Below are 17631 nucleotides of genomic sequence, written 5' to 3' on the forward strand. Positions count from 1 at the left end.
TGAATTGAATATGGCTGGGTTCAAACTGGAATGGCATGGGGAGCAAAAAAACAATGGATTTGAGCCCATATCTCTGTAATGAGGTTAATGTATGACATTGCTCTGCATTCTGTCCATCAATTGATCTTTTTGCATTAAATCTGACAGCTGCCATTTTCTACTGTAGAAATGTGACAGTCTAAAGTACTTACCTGATCTCGATAATCTTCGTGTCTAAAATTATATAAAAAATATACGTTATATTCCAAATTGGTGTCAAGTTTCTTCTCGAGTGTGTTTCTCATTTATTACCTCATTGTGTACAACAAATGCTCAACACTACCCTCTGATGAGCCTAAACGGCTCACCCACACCACCACAAAAGAGAGTATTTGGGATTATTAATTTAAGACCTGTAAACCAATAAGGGTTCAACATAGTGTACCTCCTTTTGGTACACTACATAAAAAGCCATCTTTCTACACCTATACTGTGCAATACCATGTCACAAATCACACTCAGATGTCGTACCAAATATTTGGAGGCTAGAAGACCATAAATTACCTAGCATTTGGGAGCACTGACTATTAATAGCTGTGGCTTGTGCAAAGGCTTTTAATAAGCTTAACGAAAACATAACGCAAAGACAACATGTGCCACAGGACTGTAATCTTCCCTTCCATGAAAAGAGTAGGTATCGCTTGGGAGGACCATTGCTGCATGTATGGCTACTTGTATACCGAAACGAACAATACAGTAATATGCATGACTAGTTACATATAATGAATGGTCCTAGTTTGATACAATTTAAAGTTCACCAATGTTTTCAATTTTCCAACTACCACTTGAGAATTCAGAGGCAAAGGAAATGCATGCATTACTCAAAGAGTCACGACACGCCTGGTCATACAGGAGCTTAATGAAACACCACCAAGAAAAACAATTAGAGTCACGTTCAATGAAACTGAAATAAAACGAAATGAAAAAAAAAAAAATGTTTTTGCAAATTGAAAACGAAACATTATGGCAAACCTGTGAATGATAAAATTTGGTTTTGGAATTTCACACACCTTTAGAACCGACGGCAGCACAGACAAGCAGATGCATTCTTGACCACAAATGCAGACTTGTCCTTAAAAGATTAAAGGCTATAAAGCGATTTTGGCCAACAGCATGACAAACAAAGCGCAGGTAAATTCTACGAGTATGATCGGCTCTCCAGTTTTCAAAACGTTTCAGTTTCAATTAAAGAGCTGCAGGAAATGAAGCAGCTGGTGACGTGCAAAGGTGTGCCTCCACAAATACTCAGAAGGGGCAGAGCTCAACTTGTCACAAGCAAGGGAAGGGCTTCTGGGAGCTTTGCAGAAATGAATATAGGCTGAACGTTCTACAGGCAGGACCTTAAGAGCTGTGCCAACTTAGGGATGTTTGTGTCGCCAAGGCAAAACGTATTTTGAGGGTCCCTTTCGACAACAACTTTAAAAGCATATTTCTGCAAATTCACGCCCCAGTGTTGTCAAACAATATTGAAAAATATGCTAAACTTTCATTAACGAGTGCATGAAAAAACACATTTAAAAGACAATGCTACTTGGTCTCCTCCAGCAAAAGAGTACTAAAAGAATGCTTTAGCAAGCACTGATAAGCGCCATTTTGTGTTTGGATGGAGATGTCTCGCAACAACATTTTAAGTTCAAATCAGAGTCTAACCAGCTTTTGCTTCAATTATATGAAATACACAAAGGGTCATTTTATTGCAGTGGTTAATTAGTGGACTCTATAAAAAAATATATAAAAAGACAAGCACACAGCCCTTGAAATTGCAGTTTCATTGGTTAAAACGTATATATAAAACACCGATAACAACTAACTTGCTCACTGCAACAATGAAAATCAAAGCACTGCTCTTACAATTGTCACCATTTCATCTGGTGGAACCTGAACATCTTCTCCTAATTCTCTCCCCCTATCATGTCCCTCCTCTACTCCCTTCTGTCTCTATTTCTGTGGTTAGACCAGACTGTTGAGTGAGAGAAATGGGAGGGGGCAGAAACAAGCCGAAAGACAGAGCGATAAAAAGATTGGTAAAGTGATAATAGAGAGAGGGGTAAATGAGGTAGGGAGTGACATAAGCTAAAGAGAGAAACATGAAGTAGCTAAAGAGAAGGATACGGAAAGGCAGAGAGACAGGCATGGTTTTAGGATAAGGCAGATGGAATAGTATAGAGGGCGGTAGTTTCAGAGACAGATGGGGAAGACAGGTAGTGAGGTGACAATGAGCTAAGTATAGTTGGAAGCAGTAGAAAGGGACAAAATGAGAAGTGGTTCAGATAAAGAAAGTAGTAAGGCAGAAAGTAAGGTAAATGGAAGAACGAGGAGGTGAAAGGTGAGGTAGAGTAACCAGCAAGCTTAAAAGAGAGGCAGAGGGAGAAGTAGAAAAAGTTATGGCTTAGAGACGGTGGGTTTAAACAGACTGAGATGCAGAGAGAAGCGAGACAAATGTTAATGGCAGACATAGCAAGAAATGGATAAAGTAATGAGAGAGATGAAGTACCAGGAACAGATGGTGAAATGGAAAGAGGAGGTGGAGAAGTGAAGATGCGAACAATGAGAATCAGAGGTGAGAGATGGACGTTAGGTTAAGATGAGGTACAGAGAAGTAGCAGTGAGATGGGGAGAGGGCTGAGAGGTAGAGATGTGATTTGAGAGAGAAGTGGCGTAGATGGATGAGATATACAGATGAAATGTAAACATCACTGTGGTAGAATGATATGCACCAGGTAGAGAGGAGGTAGAACATGGGGAGGGTTAGAGAGGTAGAATTCAGAAACTTGAAGTACAAGAGCAGCTGGGTCTTCGCACCTTTTCCTTTTTAGTCAGTGTGCACAGCATCAACAAAAAGTATTGGCAAAGCCAATAGCTCAACAAGGGAAGTAGTACTGGATTTGCCAGTGCTTGTTTTCCAATTGTTCCTTTGCATTTTATACGTCTGTTGCACAAACGTGTAACTGAAATATCACAAAAAAAATGTATTTAAAATGTTTTTGTACACTGCATAAACAGGCACTCGTTGAAAAAACTACAAATAAAAAGTCAAACAAATGGAAATGTACATGAAAGCAAACGATGCTCTTTATTTAGAGAATCATGACTATCTCCGTCAAGAACATGTCCACACACTCCTTCCACTGCACAAAGCTTGCTGAACGAAAATTAAAAAAAAATGCTATGAATCCATAAACACACCGCTCTGCAACTAAAAGCACTATTAGGGGAATCACAGATAAGTAATATGCTAAAAATAGGAAATATACTTCACCTACGAAAGAACGTCCAAAAACCTCACAGCAAATCATGGGTACGGACCGTGTTTTGTTTACAAATATACAGAACTGCAATGTCACACTGTCAAAACAACCATGTTTTAGAAAAATTGAACAACAACAAAGACAATTGTGATAATGAGTTTACCCTGGCGTATTAACACACAGAGTGAAATTAATGTTCTCCCGTGCTTGTCGCGATGGGGGGTGGGCTTAAGAAAGATTCGAATAGTCGCTGCCCTGCCTTCCTAATTAAAGACGTCAAGTAATGAAAAAGAATGATCGCATTTGCAATACTACAAGAGGAGCGGAAAGAGAATATGAAAGGCGCGCCAGCAACTGTCATTATAACAGAGCCACAGACCAAAGCGTAGGAAAGAAAAACGCGCGCACTTCGTTCAACTGAGAATCCTGCGAGGAAAAGCCGCGTTAACTGCGCACCTCACTGGTATATTATGCGGCGTTAGATCACAGCTCAGACCGCCCAACCTGAGCTATCGCGACACAAGGCAAACTCGGTAGCAGAAGCACAAACCATGCGAGCCACTGCCCCAGACACGGTTTGTTTTTGATAAACAGCAGAAATGAAAATACATGCTGCAGTGCGAGGTGCTGAAATGCGACGGGAAGGTGTGTGGAAATCAAGAAAGGAGTTCAGAATGCAAAAATACAGCTGGAACAGCAGGAAAATATGGGCAAAAAGACTCATGAACGTCAGACAGGGAAGAGCCAAGATCTGGCAAATAACGGGTAACTGCAAAATCCCCTTACCATGTATGCTCGTGAACAAACCGTTTTTATGAAATGGGCATGTATGACGTTTGATAAACCCCCAGGTTTCGCTCTGCAATGGTGTTGGGCAACTCCTAACGTTGGCGAGGGGCTTTCACAGACACAAAGTAGCGGAGTACAGGCAGCTCTCAGTGAAAGGCGGAAGAGGGTGTCATTGGGCAGCGGTACATAAGCACTAAGGTAAGTAGAAACGCTCTCAGCACTCTAAGGGGGGGGGGGCAGACATTATGGCTCTGCAAATACTACGCATGAAATCCCTCTGTACCGTAGCGCAAAACGGGTGGGGCTCGATCGGCATTCGCAGCTCTGCACAGAAACAGATTGGTCCCACTCTGCAGTGACTACTAGGCGCGCGTTGCAGCAGATGGGCGGGGCAGGGACGCAGCTCTCTCATCATGCTTATGCCGGGTTATAAAAAAAAAAATGCTCAAGTTGTGCACTGGAAGCAACAAGTTATCGGGCTGACTGCGAGTGCCGTAGTGGAGGTTTCTCAGGCCTCCCTGCCCTCCACCGGCAGCTACCGGGACAGCTTGAGCACTGCGAAAGATACGCACAACATGCCCATTCGTATACTTGGACTTTATGCCTTACCTCCGCCATATTTGTCGTGCCGAGGGTCACATTGCGGGTCACCGGGAGAGCCCGGATGCACAGAAAACAGCACAACAGAAACAGCGTGAGTGACTGCGAAAGCGGGAACCAGGCCCGAGTTGACTGTGTAGCGTCGCAGCCAATGGGAAAGTCCCGGAGGTAGACTGGAACATCCTCACAGCCAATGGCAGCACGAGAGGGGACGCAACAAATTTAGCCAGAGCCAACGGCAGTACAGAACAGGAGGTTAAAAACAGCTGGTCCAATAGAATCAGGGATACAAATATTTCATAACCAATGGCAGAGCCGGAAAGAAACGAAAACAGAAGCAGAGAATTTGAATGGGACCATAATGAGCCACCATGACTAATATAAACCGAATTTCTAAAGTGATTATTTAATGTTTCCTTCTACGGTACACGCATATTCCGCACGGTTATCTTGAGAAACCTAGTACAGATTACCAGAGCTACAAATGTCCCACTTTGCCTCACTAATCTACTTCTCCAACGGAAACTGCAAAAAGTGTTTGCATTATAAAAAATTACCGCTACTTGCACGCGTTTTCTTCGAGTTACATCGTGTATGCGCTTAATTAGTTCATTTGTATCTAGTGGAACCTAATGAATAAAGCCTTTCTTTTACTGTTTATCATTTAAACGCACCTGTTAACAAATAAGGATTGAATTCAAGACAACGATAGATACCAGGGAACAACGCACAAATGAGAGAGCATGTGCAGAGCTAGTGCAATCAATACACTATATTTACAAGCCACACACTCTCGCATAGGCAAGCCCTAGGGTGGTTGAATACTACCCAGAGGAGCCAGGAGGGTGTCACAAGGCACCAGAGAGATCATGGTGAGAGAGCAGCAGATAAGGTGCTGCACGAAGTTGTTGGTAGGGTGCAATAGAATTGAAGAATTGGCTGTGGGTCAAGATGATATAGTGCTACGGATTGGGTATCTCTCGGCAGCAATCTATTTTCGTTCCAGTAAAAAAGCCTTTAGTGCATCTTTCTTTGCCCATCTTGGACTGCTTTACTTTTGATGATTGTTCAGCTGCAGGTGGACTAGTCCGTTCTCAGTGCTGCTTCTAACTGATTGAATGCTTATTGTGGAAGTATGGGTCCAGCCTTGAGGGGCTGGTAGTTACTGAATCGATGTAGTGCAATGTATGAGTGGGATTTGAGCGTTGTTGATAATAGTGCAGGATGATTGTAGGGAGATGTGGAGAGTCTTAAAAGAGGTTCACTAGAGGATTGTTTACCCCATACGCTATTTTGTGTAGAGTAGAGATAATGAACAAGTTGTCTGCTTACGTGTATTGGACTGAGATCAGAGGCGCAACTACAGCCAAATTTCCGGGCGGGGGGGGGGGGGGGGGGGGGGAGCTAAGGAAATATTTGGGGGGGGGGGGCTGAATCATTAAGCAATAGGTAGAGTGGAGCTGCAGGGGTTCTTAGAAGGGGTGAAACAACAGCGAGGCCTCATTAACATGCAAATGGTCTTTACAAGACCTGTGAAGTGCTCGGGTGCGGCTGTGTCTGCCCGGGAAGCTGTCCGGGCTGCCACACGGGGGGGGGGGGGCTGAAGCCCTGTGAGTCCAATGGGTGTTGCGTGCCTGACTGAGATGAGAATGTGGCGAGGACGTGGCCTGACGGCCAGAGCTGCCGACTTTGGAACTGGAGAGCTACCTTCGAATTAGGGTGACCAACTGGCATTGGTGCAAATTCAGGACGGTGAGTGTAAAAATTCAGGACAAAGGGTCAAAATTCAGGACACAAATTCAGGACAGGAGGTCAAAATTCAGGACAAAACGTCAGGACAATAGGTAAGTTTTACAGACACATCAGAGGAGGTCACGCAATAGTATATAAGTAAGCCCAGCCATGTCCAAACATATTCAACCATTTGCAAACCTATCCATCATGTATCCTTCCATCTATCATTACACTCATCCATCCCTTCATCCATCCATCCATTATCCATCCATCCACCCTTTCACCCTATCCATCTGTACACTCATCCATCCACTCTTCTACCCATCCATCCATCCACTCATCCATCCAGCCATTTACCCTTTCACCCATCCAGACATCCTTTCACTTACTCATCCATCCACCCAGTCACTCATCCTTCCACCCATCCACCCTTTCAGTCATCCATCCATCCTCCCTTTCTCTCTCCATCGACCCTTTTACTTAGCCATCCTTCCTTCCATCCATCCACCCACCCACCCACCCACCCATCCATCTACTCGTCCACTCATGAATCCATCCATTGACCCTATCACTCATCCATCCTTTCTCTCATCCATCTATCCTTTCACTCCTTCACCCATCTATTCATCCTTTTGTCCATCTACCCTTCCTTTCACTCGCCTTTCACTCATCCCTCCATCCATTCACCCTTGCACTTATCAATTCATCAGTCCATCCATCATTTCACTCATCCATCCACCCACTCAATCATCCACCTTTTCGCTCATCCATCCTTTCACTCATCCATCCACCCTTTTGCCCATCCAGCTACCCTTCCACCCATACATCCAGCTATTTACCTTTTCTCTCATCCATCCTTGCACTCACTCATCAATCCATCCATCCTCTCTCAGCCATCTATTCAATCTTTCATTCGTCCATTCACCCTTTCACTAATTCATCCAGCCATCCACCCATCCCTTCACTTAATCACTCGTTCACCTTTTCATATTAATTTTGAGCGTAGCCTTTTTGAGAAGAGGCCCATCAAGAACTTCACCCTCGCTGCAGGAGCCATTCCAGGACTGGGACAGAAGCCACGCAGGGCGGAGACGGGATCCACCACAGGGGGGGACGGGATCCACCACAGGGGGGGACAGGAGCCATCACAGGCGGAGGGGGGGGGGGGGACAGGAGCCACCACATGGGGGGGACAGGAGCCATCACAGGCGGAGGGGGGGGGGGGGGACAGGAGCCACCACATGGGGGGGACAGGAGCCATCACTGGAGGGGGGGGGTAGGAGCTATCACAGGCGGGGGAACAGGATCCACCAGGGTGGGCACAGGGGTGGGCATGCAGTATTCTAGTATCATCTTGGTCTCTTCCAGGGTGGAGTAGGGCTCCTCACCCCCTCCTGGACAAGACAACGAGAGGACAGGCTCTCTTTCTAAAATGTTAGTTTTGCCACCCCCACTGTGATGTACAGTACTTAAAAGAGATACTGGAAGAGAACTGACTTAACTGATTGTCCTCCATACTTTGTTAATCAGTGTTGCTGCGATTGTGCCATTTCTTTATTTTATTACATTATACACAGCATGTTTGAAGAACCGAGGTTTGCTTACAATTTACTGACAGGAATTAAGCTCTGTGAAGAGAACCACGTGCTGCCTGGTGTAATCAGGGCCGGTTCTACGGTGTTTGGGGCCCTGGGCAGAAAGGGAATGTGTGAGGCCCCTCTAATTTGCAGAGACATTGACGCATTCCGGGCTGTTTGCATCTGAATGGATGCCCCTGAAGCTGCAGCCCCTCCCTCTCAGTCACCTTCAAGAACCTCTTAGCAGCTCACCAAGGGCGGAGGGTGTGAGGTTTGCCATCACGCTGTGCCTCCCCAATGCTGCTGGGGATCTGAGCTTTGGTGCTGGATCGGAGTCAAGAAGGGAGGTGGGTCGAAGCTGTGCCAGTTTAGGGTGGTGCGACCGGTGCCCGGTTAAAATTACGGACAAATGGCGTCCGTTAAAGAATCCTTCACGGACAACGGACAGACGGCCGAAATTACGGACTGTCCGTGAAATTTACGGACGGTTGGTCACCCTACTTCGAATCTCGGCGTCAGCTCAACATTATGGGGAAGTAACTTAAATTCCCCGTGCCTATCAAAAAATATCTTGTGTAATTTAACTGGTGCTCATGTAAAGTGGAACCTTCAGGTCGAGTTCACAGGCTATAAAACCAACAACTAAAAAATTGTTCTTTGGGTTCTTGGCAGAGTGCAGTATTCAGTCAGTTGCTTTTGCTATACAAGGGGACTGAGAACATGAGCGTTAGGTCATCTTAAATCGGAGGTCTACAGTCTGTGGGGCGCGACCACCATGGAGGCCGTGGAGTCCTGGGAAGTGTGGGGGGGGGGGCGCATGCACAAGTCACTATTCTCCACTGTACCAACCACAATTTTATTCTGTGGCTCTCTGGTTACACACGGACCTCTGCAGTACATTAACTAATAGGGGTTTCATAATGTACTACAGTGCATTACCTACTGAGTAACAACTTTAAAATGTATTTTTCATTTATGCTGCCCAGTGTTTTATATGTAACTACCTGATGGTGAGAGACCTAAAAAACGTACAGAATATTATGGGGCTTATTTATGAGAGGCTTGCAACGCAAGAGCGTCACTTTTTTGAGGCTCCGGCAGCACATGCATCTCAATCAGATCGATTAAGCAACGCAAAGTCACCCTGCGTGGCTCTGCATGGCCTCATAGATATGGATTAAGACAAAGCCGAGCAAGTTGCTGCGTTGCCTTACTCTGGGTCAAGGAGACATTCCATGGACATTGCAGTGGGTGTTCGCACGCAACATTCATGGATTTTGACACTGCCGCAGATTTACAAAATCGCGTAAACCTGGGGCAGCGCCCAAAGTCATATGCATCTCCACAGCAGGCATAAAGGAGAAGAAATGTTTTCATTTCTCCTTGTTTTTTTCTTCTTTCCATGTGTGCTGCATTCTGTAGCACACATAGAAAGAGGAAAATGCCTCTCGGGATTGTTTTTGTGGAGGAAGGTGCTCCTTGCTGCACAAAAAAATCCTACCTATGTTGGCACTAGCAGCAATTTGTGCACCAACACAGGAATGCACTGTATTTCACAAGTGCGATGCATTCCTCCCTTTCACAATGGCTTAGGGCAGTGCAGCAAGAAGACTTGCGGGACTGTCCTACGCCAATTTCTCATAAATGAGGCCCATTGTTTTTAGCCACACCTTTGGCCAAGACCCTCACGCCCACTGACCTTTGGTTTGCTAAACATTGTTTAATATTATTTCCCCACTGTGTAAAAATGTTTGATGTGGGAATTGGGGACATTTATGGTTGTCAGTAGTTGTCGATGATAAGGAATAGAAGGTTCTATAGACATTTTTGCCAGGGAAGGGAGGTCCTTATCCCTAAAAAAAAAATTGACGGATGCATCTCGCCATCAAAAAGTTTGAAGACCTCTGTCTTTAATGATGATAGTCTGGAACTGTTTGGCTGGAAGTGAGGTATGTCTAACAGTTTCAATCACCATGGATCAAGAAATTGCTGGAATGAGAACCTAGGTGGGTTAGAAGCTGCACTAGCAGAGTTTTAGCGTGCTGGATTTTGAGGTAATAGGAGTTTTTCTTTCGTTCTGTAAACCCTGAATCATCTTTTATTGTCAACGGCTGAAATATAACTAGGACCTCAAACGATTGCTATTATAGATTTTAATCCCCCTTATATTGTGAGTGAGGAAATGGGAAAAATCTCAAACTTCACATTACAGGGAGCCTTTTCAGGACATAATGAGAACCATAGCTTTACGGAAACAATTTTTCTTCCAGTACATCAAGTCTCTGTGAACTAAAGTTGGAATAATCCCAAGTATAGATGTTCTCTGAACTATTGGCCAACATTACCAATAATCTAAAAAATGAAGTCTCTTTAGAGTGAGTCAATGTGCAAACCAGGCAGCCAAACAGATACAGGTTCATGGCCATGTTGGTACATGCACATAAAAATTACACTGAACATTTTGTGTGAATGAAGCACACTCCCAAGTATTAAGCATACTTTGTTTTAAGCACCTCACTTTGAAAGTTGGAGAGGGATTTTAGAAAAGTCAAACAATATATCTGGAGGTGTGGTAAGCTGTCTGAAAGTGGTGTTTGTATTGCAATATGGTATTAATATAATGCTAAATGGGTGTGGGTTCAATAAGATTTTCAAATCGAATGGATTATTTAATGTCACAAACCCCACCTGAAATAGAAGGCAAAAACAGAATCTCTTAAAACAAAGCATTGAGCTGGCTAGTATGAGTTCGGCAGGAAAAACAACAAAACAGAACGTCATGCTGTGATCACTTTCAGTTGCTATTGAGAGTCCAACCAGCATTTGTTTTTACTAATTATACTTTAAATGTTTCATTCAATCCAATGCAGTCACCTGGATCTCAAAGTTGAACCCACTTTTTTAATAGAAAGGATTTCATAAAATATCTGAAAGCTTAAGCATTTGCATTAAAATGTAGCCTGACACACTTCATTAGCAAGTCCTTAGCCACCTGCTCCAAAGCAGTTCAGCACTCTATTCCCATTCTTTCCTTATTAGAGGCACTACTGACGTAATCTTGAATTATGCACATTGCCAACCTCATCTGGCACCTCAAGATGCATATTGTTCCAGATATACCTTAAACAGGTTTATCCCATTGGAGAGGCCACCTTTTCAAATTATTCATGAAATCCCACAATCAGTATGACACATTTCGTGAGAGATGCTACCAACAGTGAAGCTGATTTGTAAGATTTTTAAATGAAAGCATCGTCACCGCCATCTAATTAGTTCAACTTCTCTACTTTTCTCATTTTTAAAATCTGAAATGGGTTGCTTCATCTACTTTACTATTATCTTTCGACCATGGTACATGACATACTGTGTGGAAAACACATGCATTGTGGTCTTTTGGTCTTTCTTTAGCAGGCAGAACAATGGTAATTTTGTAAGATTAGGTTTAAAGGAGAGGCATAATTATATGAATGGGGAGCAGACAATAACATCCCACAGTTTTCGCTAATAATTCAGTCTACCAATTTGCTCATAGACACAGACAAATTAGAAAACTGGGAATTCAACTCTAAGTGAACTACAGAGGACTTGCTGAAGGACAGTTAACATTTGTTCTTTGTGGAGTTAACATCAAAAACGATCATTTTCCTGTGCCACACTTCTCTAAAGAAGATCTTTAACAGTGGGATTCAGTTTGCCTTTTGGGAGGGCTTTGCTTTTGATTGAGAGAACATTTTCATGATGCTCTGGTTTAAGAAAAACCGAAAGCACATTACCTCGAACTTGACAATTAACTCAAGAATTACCACAGTAGTGAACATTTACTGAAATTATTTGTCCAAGTTAATCAGGGAGTACTGGAGTCATTTAATAGCAAAGATAATTTTAAATTCCTAATTTGTTACGGCCATGCATGATTTACCATTTGCAATAAACCATCCAAAGTTGGCATTGTTTGTATGAACCAGGACACAATGCACATACAATTTCACTAGACAACACAGAATTACATCTCTGTCTAATATTATGTTCCTATGGCTTCATAAAGCGCTGTCTTCATAAGCTTATGGCCTTGCAGATAATTTAGAGATGAGACCTATACTTTGTAACCTTTTTCTACTGTCCATGATCAGATCGTATTTTACAGTGGTCTTATTTTTCTTACAAGCACATCATGCATTCACATTTAGTTACCTCCTGGCTTTCTTCGTCTTCTGCCAATTTGGTAAACTGTGCTTTGTCAATTGTTGTCACTTTGCTTTTTCTTAGGAAAGTTCTTCTAGGGAGAATTCTTGCTTTGTTATCCAAATATTCTTCGTGAAGTCTTTTTGTTGAGCCTATGAAAAGAAATTGTGTTTTTACATCTAATTAAATAATTTTAGAGAAGGATACACCTGAACTTGAGCATTTTATTTTTTATTATATCACACACTGCACAATATCTAGGCACAAAACAAAGGAAGGTGAAAGAAAACAGAGGAGGAGATAAAAACAGGAGAAAGCAACAATATTCAAATTACCAAAAGAGCATCAATCTTTTCATAGATCCGCAAAAGCCAATTATAGTTATTCTTGTCGGATTATCTGAGAGAGCACATTTTGAGATCTGAGAACCTCTTGAGGGCCAAAAACGCTTATGCTTCAGGTCATCTTGTCAGGTTGCTAGTAAATTGAGTGTGTTGGGGAGATACACAAGCCCCTAATATGATTAAATGTCTTCAGAGTGAAAATCAGCCACATTCTGAAGACCACTTAATTTGGTAAAGAAGCACAAGCAGCATATCTTTTGGAAGAGTTTTGAGTTTAGCAAAACTCATACCACTTCCTTACACAGGTTGCATGACAGGAAGGAAAAAACTCTGTGTTGCTCACAAAGCATGAGCCACCCACAGCTGAAAACTTTACTTATTTGCTTAGAATCCAAGTTCAGAACCAATCCAAGGTTTTAGACCTTATCTATAAAGTTGGTGGGAGACTACTAGTTGACTCTGTGGTTGCAGGAGGTCAAAATATACTTGGTATTTATTCTCAGTTGTATCCACATTCAGTTTCAAGATTATTTTTCCTAAATATTCGGCAATCTTGAAGAAGCATGAATCAATGCCGGCAAACTTGGCCCTTTCCCATTTACACTGAAATAGATTTATGAGCCATCAGCATATGAATTGAACTTGAGTCGATCAGCTCTTATAAATTCTATGAGAGGCCTTATGAAAATATTAAAGGTGGCGACAATGACGACGCCTGTGGAACACCGCAAGTCACAGATGAACCAAAAGGGTTAATGTTGCTGTTAACTGAGAATTTTTCTCTAAGAAGGAAGGAAGCCAGTGGGATGCACAGAAGCCCCCACTACTATTGCCCTAGGATGTTTGATGGTAGACCACAGTCCACCATATGGAAGGCTGAGGTCATGATTACCACATACAATTATTTGTGTGACATATTTGATGCTGTCTCACCAAGGTAATGGTCTAGGCATTTCCAGTTTTTAAATGGTCTCTGCCAGATAAGGTAAAACAGAATTAGAAATCTGCTAGGTATCTGCATACTTAGTAGCAGTGACACATAATTAGCAAATAAAACTTAAATACTGATAAAAGTGGATGTTATATATCAAGCAGTGCCCAGACTTCATTTTACCATAGTCAATATGTGCAGCAGGCTCTCTTCTGGGTAGAGCATGCATGACATGAGACTAGTACATATATCTCTTTTAATTGTTTCTAAATAGATGTCACTGACAACTCTTTATTTTTGAATGCCTTAACTGTTCCTTTTATGTGTGAACATAATGTTAGTGTTTTTAAAAACATACCTTTAAGCCACTGCATAACATACTCCATGGATCTATACAAGCTAAATTTTCACTGAAACAACAGACTGACCCGAATGGACAGAGATGACTCCTCTGAACCTGGCAGAATACACAGGATGGGGTTGTGAGCATCCTTGTTGACATTACAGTGCCACATTCTTCTTGAATGTCAAATCCTGTTTCACAGGACTGCGGAGTTTTCAATATAACCCTGAGGGTGCACTTGAAAGGGATTGTGTAGTCACTATCTGGTTGCTGGAAAGCCCTACTTTTGTTCAACCATACTTCTGTTGCTGGATTTATTGTAGTTATAGTGACTGCCCAGAACTGGGTTTTACTGTTAGATGTGAGAGGACACTTGGTTTACAATAGTATACCTAAAAAACACACACAAAAAAAAATTCTCATTCTCTCTCTCTCTCCCCTTCCCCTTCCCCAGCTGCGTCTAAAGAAAGGAGCGTGTCCGACATTAAAGTGAAACCCAGCACGAGTGCTTTGAAAAACAATCCGATCTTTCTAAGTGGACGCTAGATCACATTCTGGCTAACCGCAAAAAGTAACATTTAGTAAAAAAAAAAAGAACACCACAGAGACAGAAAAAATGGGGAAGAGGAGGGAGGCGGTCAACATAGACAATGAGAGGGGTGCGGGACCAAAGGAGACGCAGACAAGCGGCAGCACTGCGCTCTGGAAATAACTGGGATTGCAAGGCGAATGAACAGAGTTTGGAGTGGCGCAGAAGTAGAGAAAGGCGAGGCTCGGCAAACTCTAGTTTTTTAAATATTTTATGCTTTTAGTAAAAATCAAATATTGAAAAACTAGAGTTTGGCGAACCACGCCTTTCACTGGAGTGGTGCGGGGCGGGGCTTTCAGAATGCCGAACTGAGTTTGTCAAGCCACACTAGCAAAGAAAAGAAAGAACGAACGGAGTGCGGCCACTATACTAAAAGCGGACCGCACTGCCAAAAAAATACAAATAATGTCGATGAAAAGCTGCAAGTTGGATGAACTGCGGATTTTATAAATATCAAGCGGACGCCATTCCTAATAAAAATATAAGCTGGCGTGCTGCAAATACATTTTAATAAAAGTGGACAGCATTACTAAAGCTGACGTCTCACCAGTGCTCTTTTGAAAAAGTGAGCAAAGAGTTCTCAAAGGGCGAATAAAAGCTAATCAGTGAAGGACACGGTAAAAGGTTCAGTCCTGATGGGCGGTTACAAATGCAGACAAGTCATTACTAAGAAGGGACCAACAAGCCTGTGAACAAATCATAAGCAACCATTTAGATACGACAGCAACTGGAGCCAACTGGAAAGATGGGCAGAGAGTGGGCTGAGGTTCAAGTCCATACCAGAGTACCCGAAGTCTCGCAGCAGCGCATGCGCTGCCCAGGCTCGACCTAAAAAGCAACCCTTACCCTACCTGTCTCCAACAGCCATTAGGGGAGAACATTCCACCACCATCCCGGACCTAACACAGTAATTGGCAAACTACATCAAGCAGTCCTGAAGGAGACCGTTTGATAAAACAAATCAAAAGCTTTTTATATTTCTTTTTAATACTACTCCTTTGTTCCCGTATCAAATCAACAATGAGACACACATCATTCATTTTGTTTAATTATACCCGTTCTGCCAGTAATTTATCTACTCGTGAACCTAAATTTATGAAAACAAACTGAGCCCTCCACAAATTATTCCCTGTTTTAATGGCTGGACTGAGAAAAAGATGGAGGCAACTTTCTACAAAGGAGGTATCATTTGGTGTAACTACCTCAGACACTAAACTGTGGTGTGGCAGAAGTCTGTACGAATATGAAATGTCCAACCATCTATGGAAGAGCAACTAAATGGCCTTGCATGGTCATCTCCGATTTGACAAAGCAAAAACAAACCAACATAAATTAGGATTTCTCTGGGTTTGAGATTCCTTTGGTTCCAAAGAGGAAATCTATGTACACTTTGGGATATGGATAAATCGGATACAATCGAATAAAAAAAAAAAAAAGTTTTCTGAAACAATTGGAAATAAATCTAGTGTCTCTCCACTCGGGGACTTCTGGGAATACCAAGACACACAGATTGTCTTTTGGCATTCTTTAAGTTCTTTTCCCTAAGTAACACGTGCTCCCTCCATCTGCTAAGGCTATCTGTGCAGTAGTTGAGAGGGAGGGATGCAAGTATTATAGGAGCAGGGCATTTGAATGCTTGTTTGGATGCTTAATATATCCCTAACATCTGTTTATAACGCCTCTTTCTGTTGTACTGTAGTCTCTTGCACTGGATACACCCACTTCTTTCCTTGTACTTTGCTGTCAGACAACATCTTTGACTGCTGTTCAACTTGATAGGCTCCCTCTGCCTTTCGTACCGGAGTAGAGACCGACCTGCTCTGGACAGCATCTTCAGATGCCTGCAATGTAGGTTGAAATGGCAGCTGCTGCAAGTTGTTACCAGAAACCTCCACCCTAGAGTCAGAGAATGGTTTGTCAGTGGAGATACTGGTCTTATTCTGGTCACCATTTTGTATTGACACAGCTGCCAATGGTTTCTTCCATTTTGCAAGTGCTTTCGCCCCAAATGCCCTTTGATCCAGCCAATTCTAAGAAGACAATGTGGGGGGCACACCAAATATAATTCTTCATCTCTTGTCCACTACATCCGCTGGTAAGGTCTTTGTTAACAGCAAGTTAACAAAGACCTTACTTTTTGCAACATTTATTTATTGATTTCTCGGGTTGGCACAAAGCAAAGAAGCATGTAATTGCATGTTAGGGCAAGAGTGGTAAGATTTGGAGAAAACCAAGGCAACACAAACACGTGCCACTGGCACCACTGTGAAAGTGAAGCACCTGTAGTAAAAATGCAATAACCTTTAGGAGCTCAAACTTTAGATGGTAGAAATGATCGTCCAGGGCAAATAAGAATAAGGAAAAAACTGGGTATGACAACGGATTAAGCATGGGGAAGGGGAAGGGGAATAGGGAGCGTTCCAGCCAGGTTGGGGTTTACATGGGTGATCACTACTAGAGGTAAGGTGAGAACGCACCTCAAGGGGCAAGGGAAGATCACCACAAAACAGCTGGAATGGTGTCAGGTGAGGTAATATTTCACATCCTGAGAGGGAGTTGAAACAGACACTGCCTCAGGGTGGAACAGTCTTGTCTGCCAGGAGTAGAGTTTGAGGCGCACTTGGGTGACCAAGGTAGAAAACCCTTTCTGAGATGGCTTTTGCTGTTTCTCCATTCTTTCTTCTGCAGGTCAACCAGAGCCAAGATATGCCTGCCCCTTCCAAACCAGAGTCTTTACAGTTGTACGCCCTATGATTTGTGGTCATAAGCACCTTAGAGTGCTCTGGAGGAAACTGTTCCATGCCCCACGCCTAGGTAAAAAACAGAGCGGTCACTTCATGTCGAGATACTATAGCGCTTTGGTACGTTTAATGTTTCTACAACAGCTCACACCATTACCTGCGAGAATCCAGACAGAATACTTCAATGGAGTGGCCAATCAAGTCAGACTGGTAAGCCTTTTTCCAGCCTGTATCCATCATTAGCAGGCATATCAATCAAAGTATGTACTCATAAATCTGGCTGAGCACTACATGGGGCGGGATTAGCAGTTCCCTCTGAAGTAGCCGCTGCCCACCTCTAGCTAGCTGCCACTTTTTGCCCTAGTCCTGCCATTCTAACATGATTATTGATATAATATCATATTACAAATCAAACCGGGGAAAAGTAAATAACTGCAACCCCATTATTGAGATGGGCTTAGCCAAATCAAACATCCGAAAAGGCATAGGTTAACTACTAATGAATGGATTTGGT

At 42.9% G+C, this 17631-nt stretch overlaps 1 protein-coding gene across 12 annotated transcripts in view; it reads right to left on the reverse strand.

Annotated features, from left to right (window-relative positions):
- Positions 1–17631, reverse strand: part of MIER1 (MIER1 transcriptional regulator) — a 472995-nt gene that overhangs the window by 349875 nt on the left and 105489 nt on the right. For 7 of the 12 annotated variants that reach the window (XM_085602332.1, XM_085602330.1, XM_085602336.1 and 4 more), the window contains one exon: positions 12179–12321. In XM_085602332.1, coding sequence (XP_085458458.1) covers positions 12179–12321 — 143 coding nt within the window. Of the gene's footprint in view, positions 1–4359; positions 4468–4685; positions 4851–12178; positions 12322–17631 lie in introns of those variants that run through there. The other 5 variants (XM_085602342.1, XM_085602339.1, XM_085602340.1 and 2 more) reach the window with 5 other exon arrangements.

This window comes from Triturus cristatus, chromosome 4_2, assembly GCF_964204655.1.
Source record: "Triturus cristatus chromosome 4_2, aTriCri1.1, whole genome shotgun sequence".
NCBI lineage: Eukaryota > Metazoa > Chordata > Amphibia > Caudata > Salamandridae > Triturus > Triturus cristatus.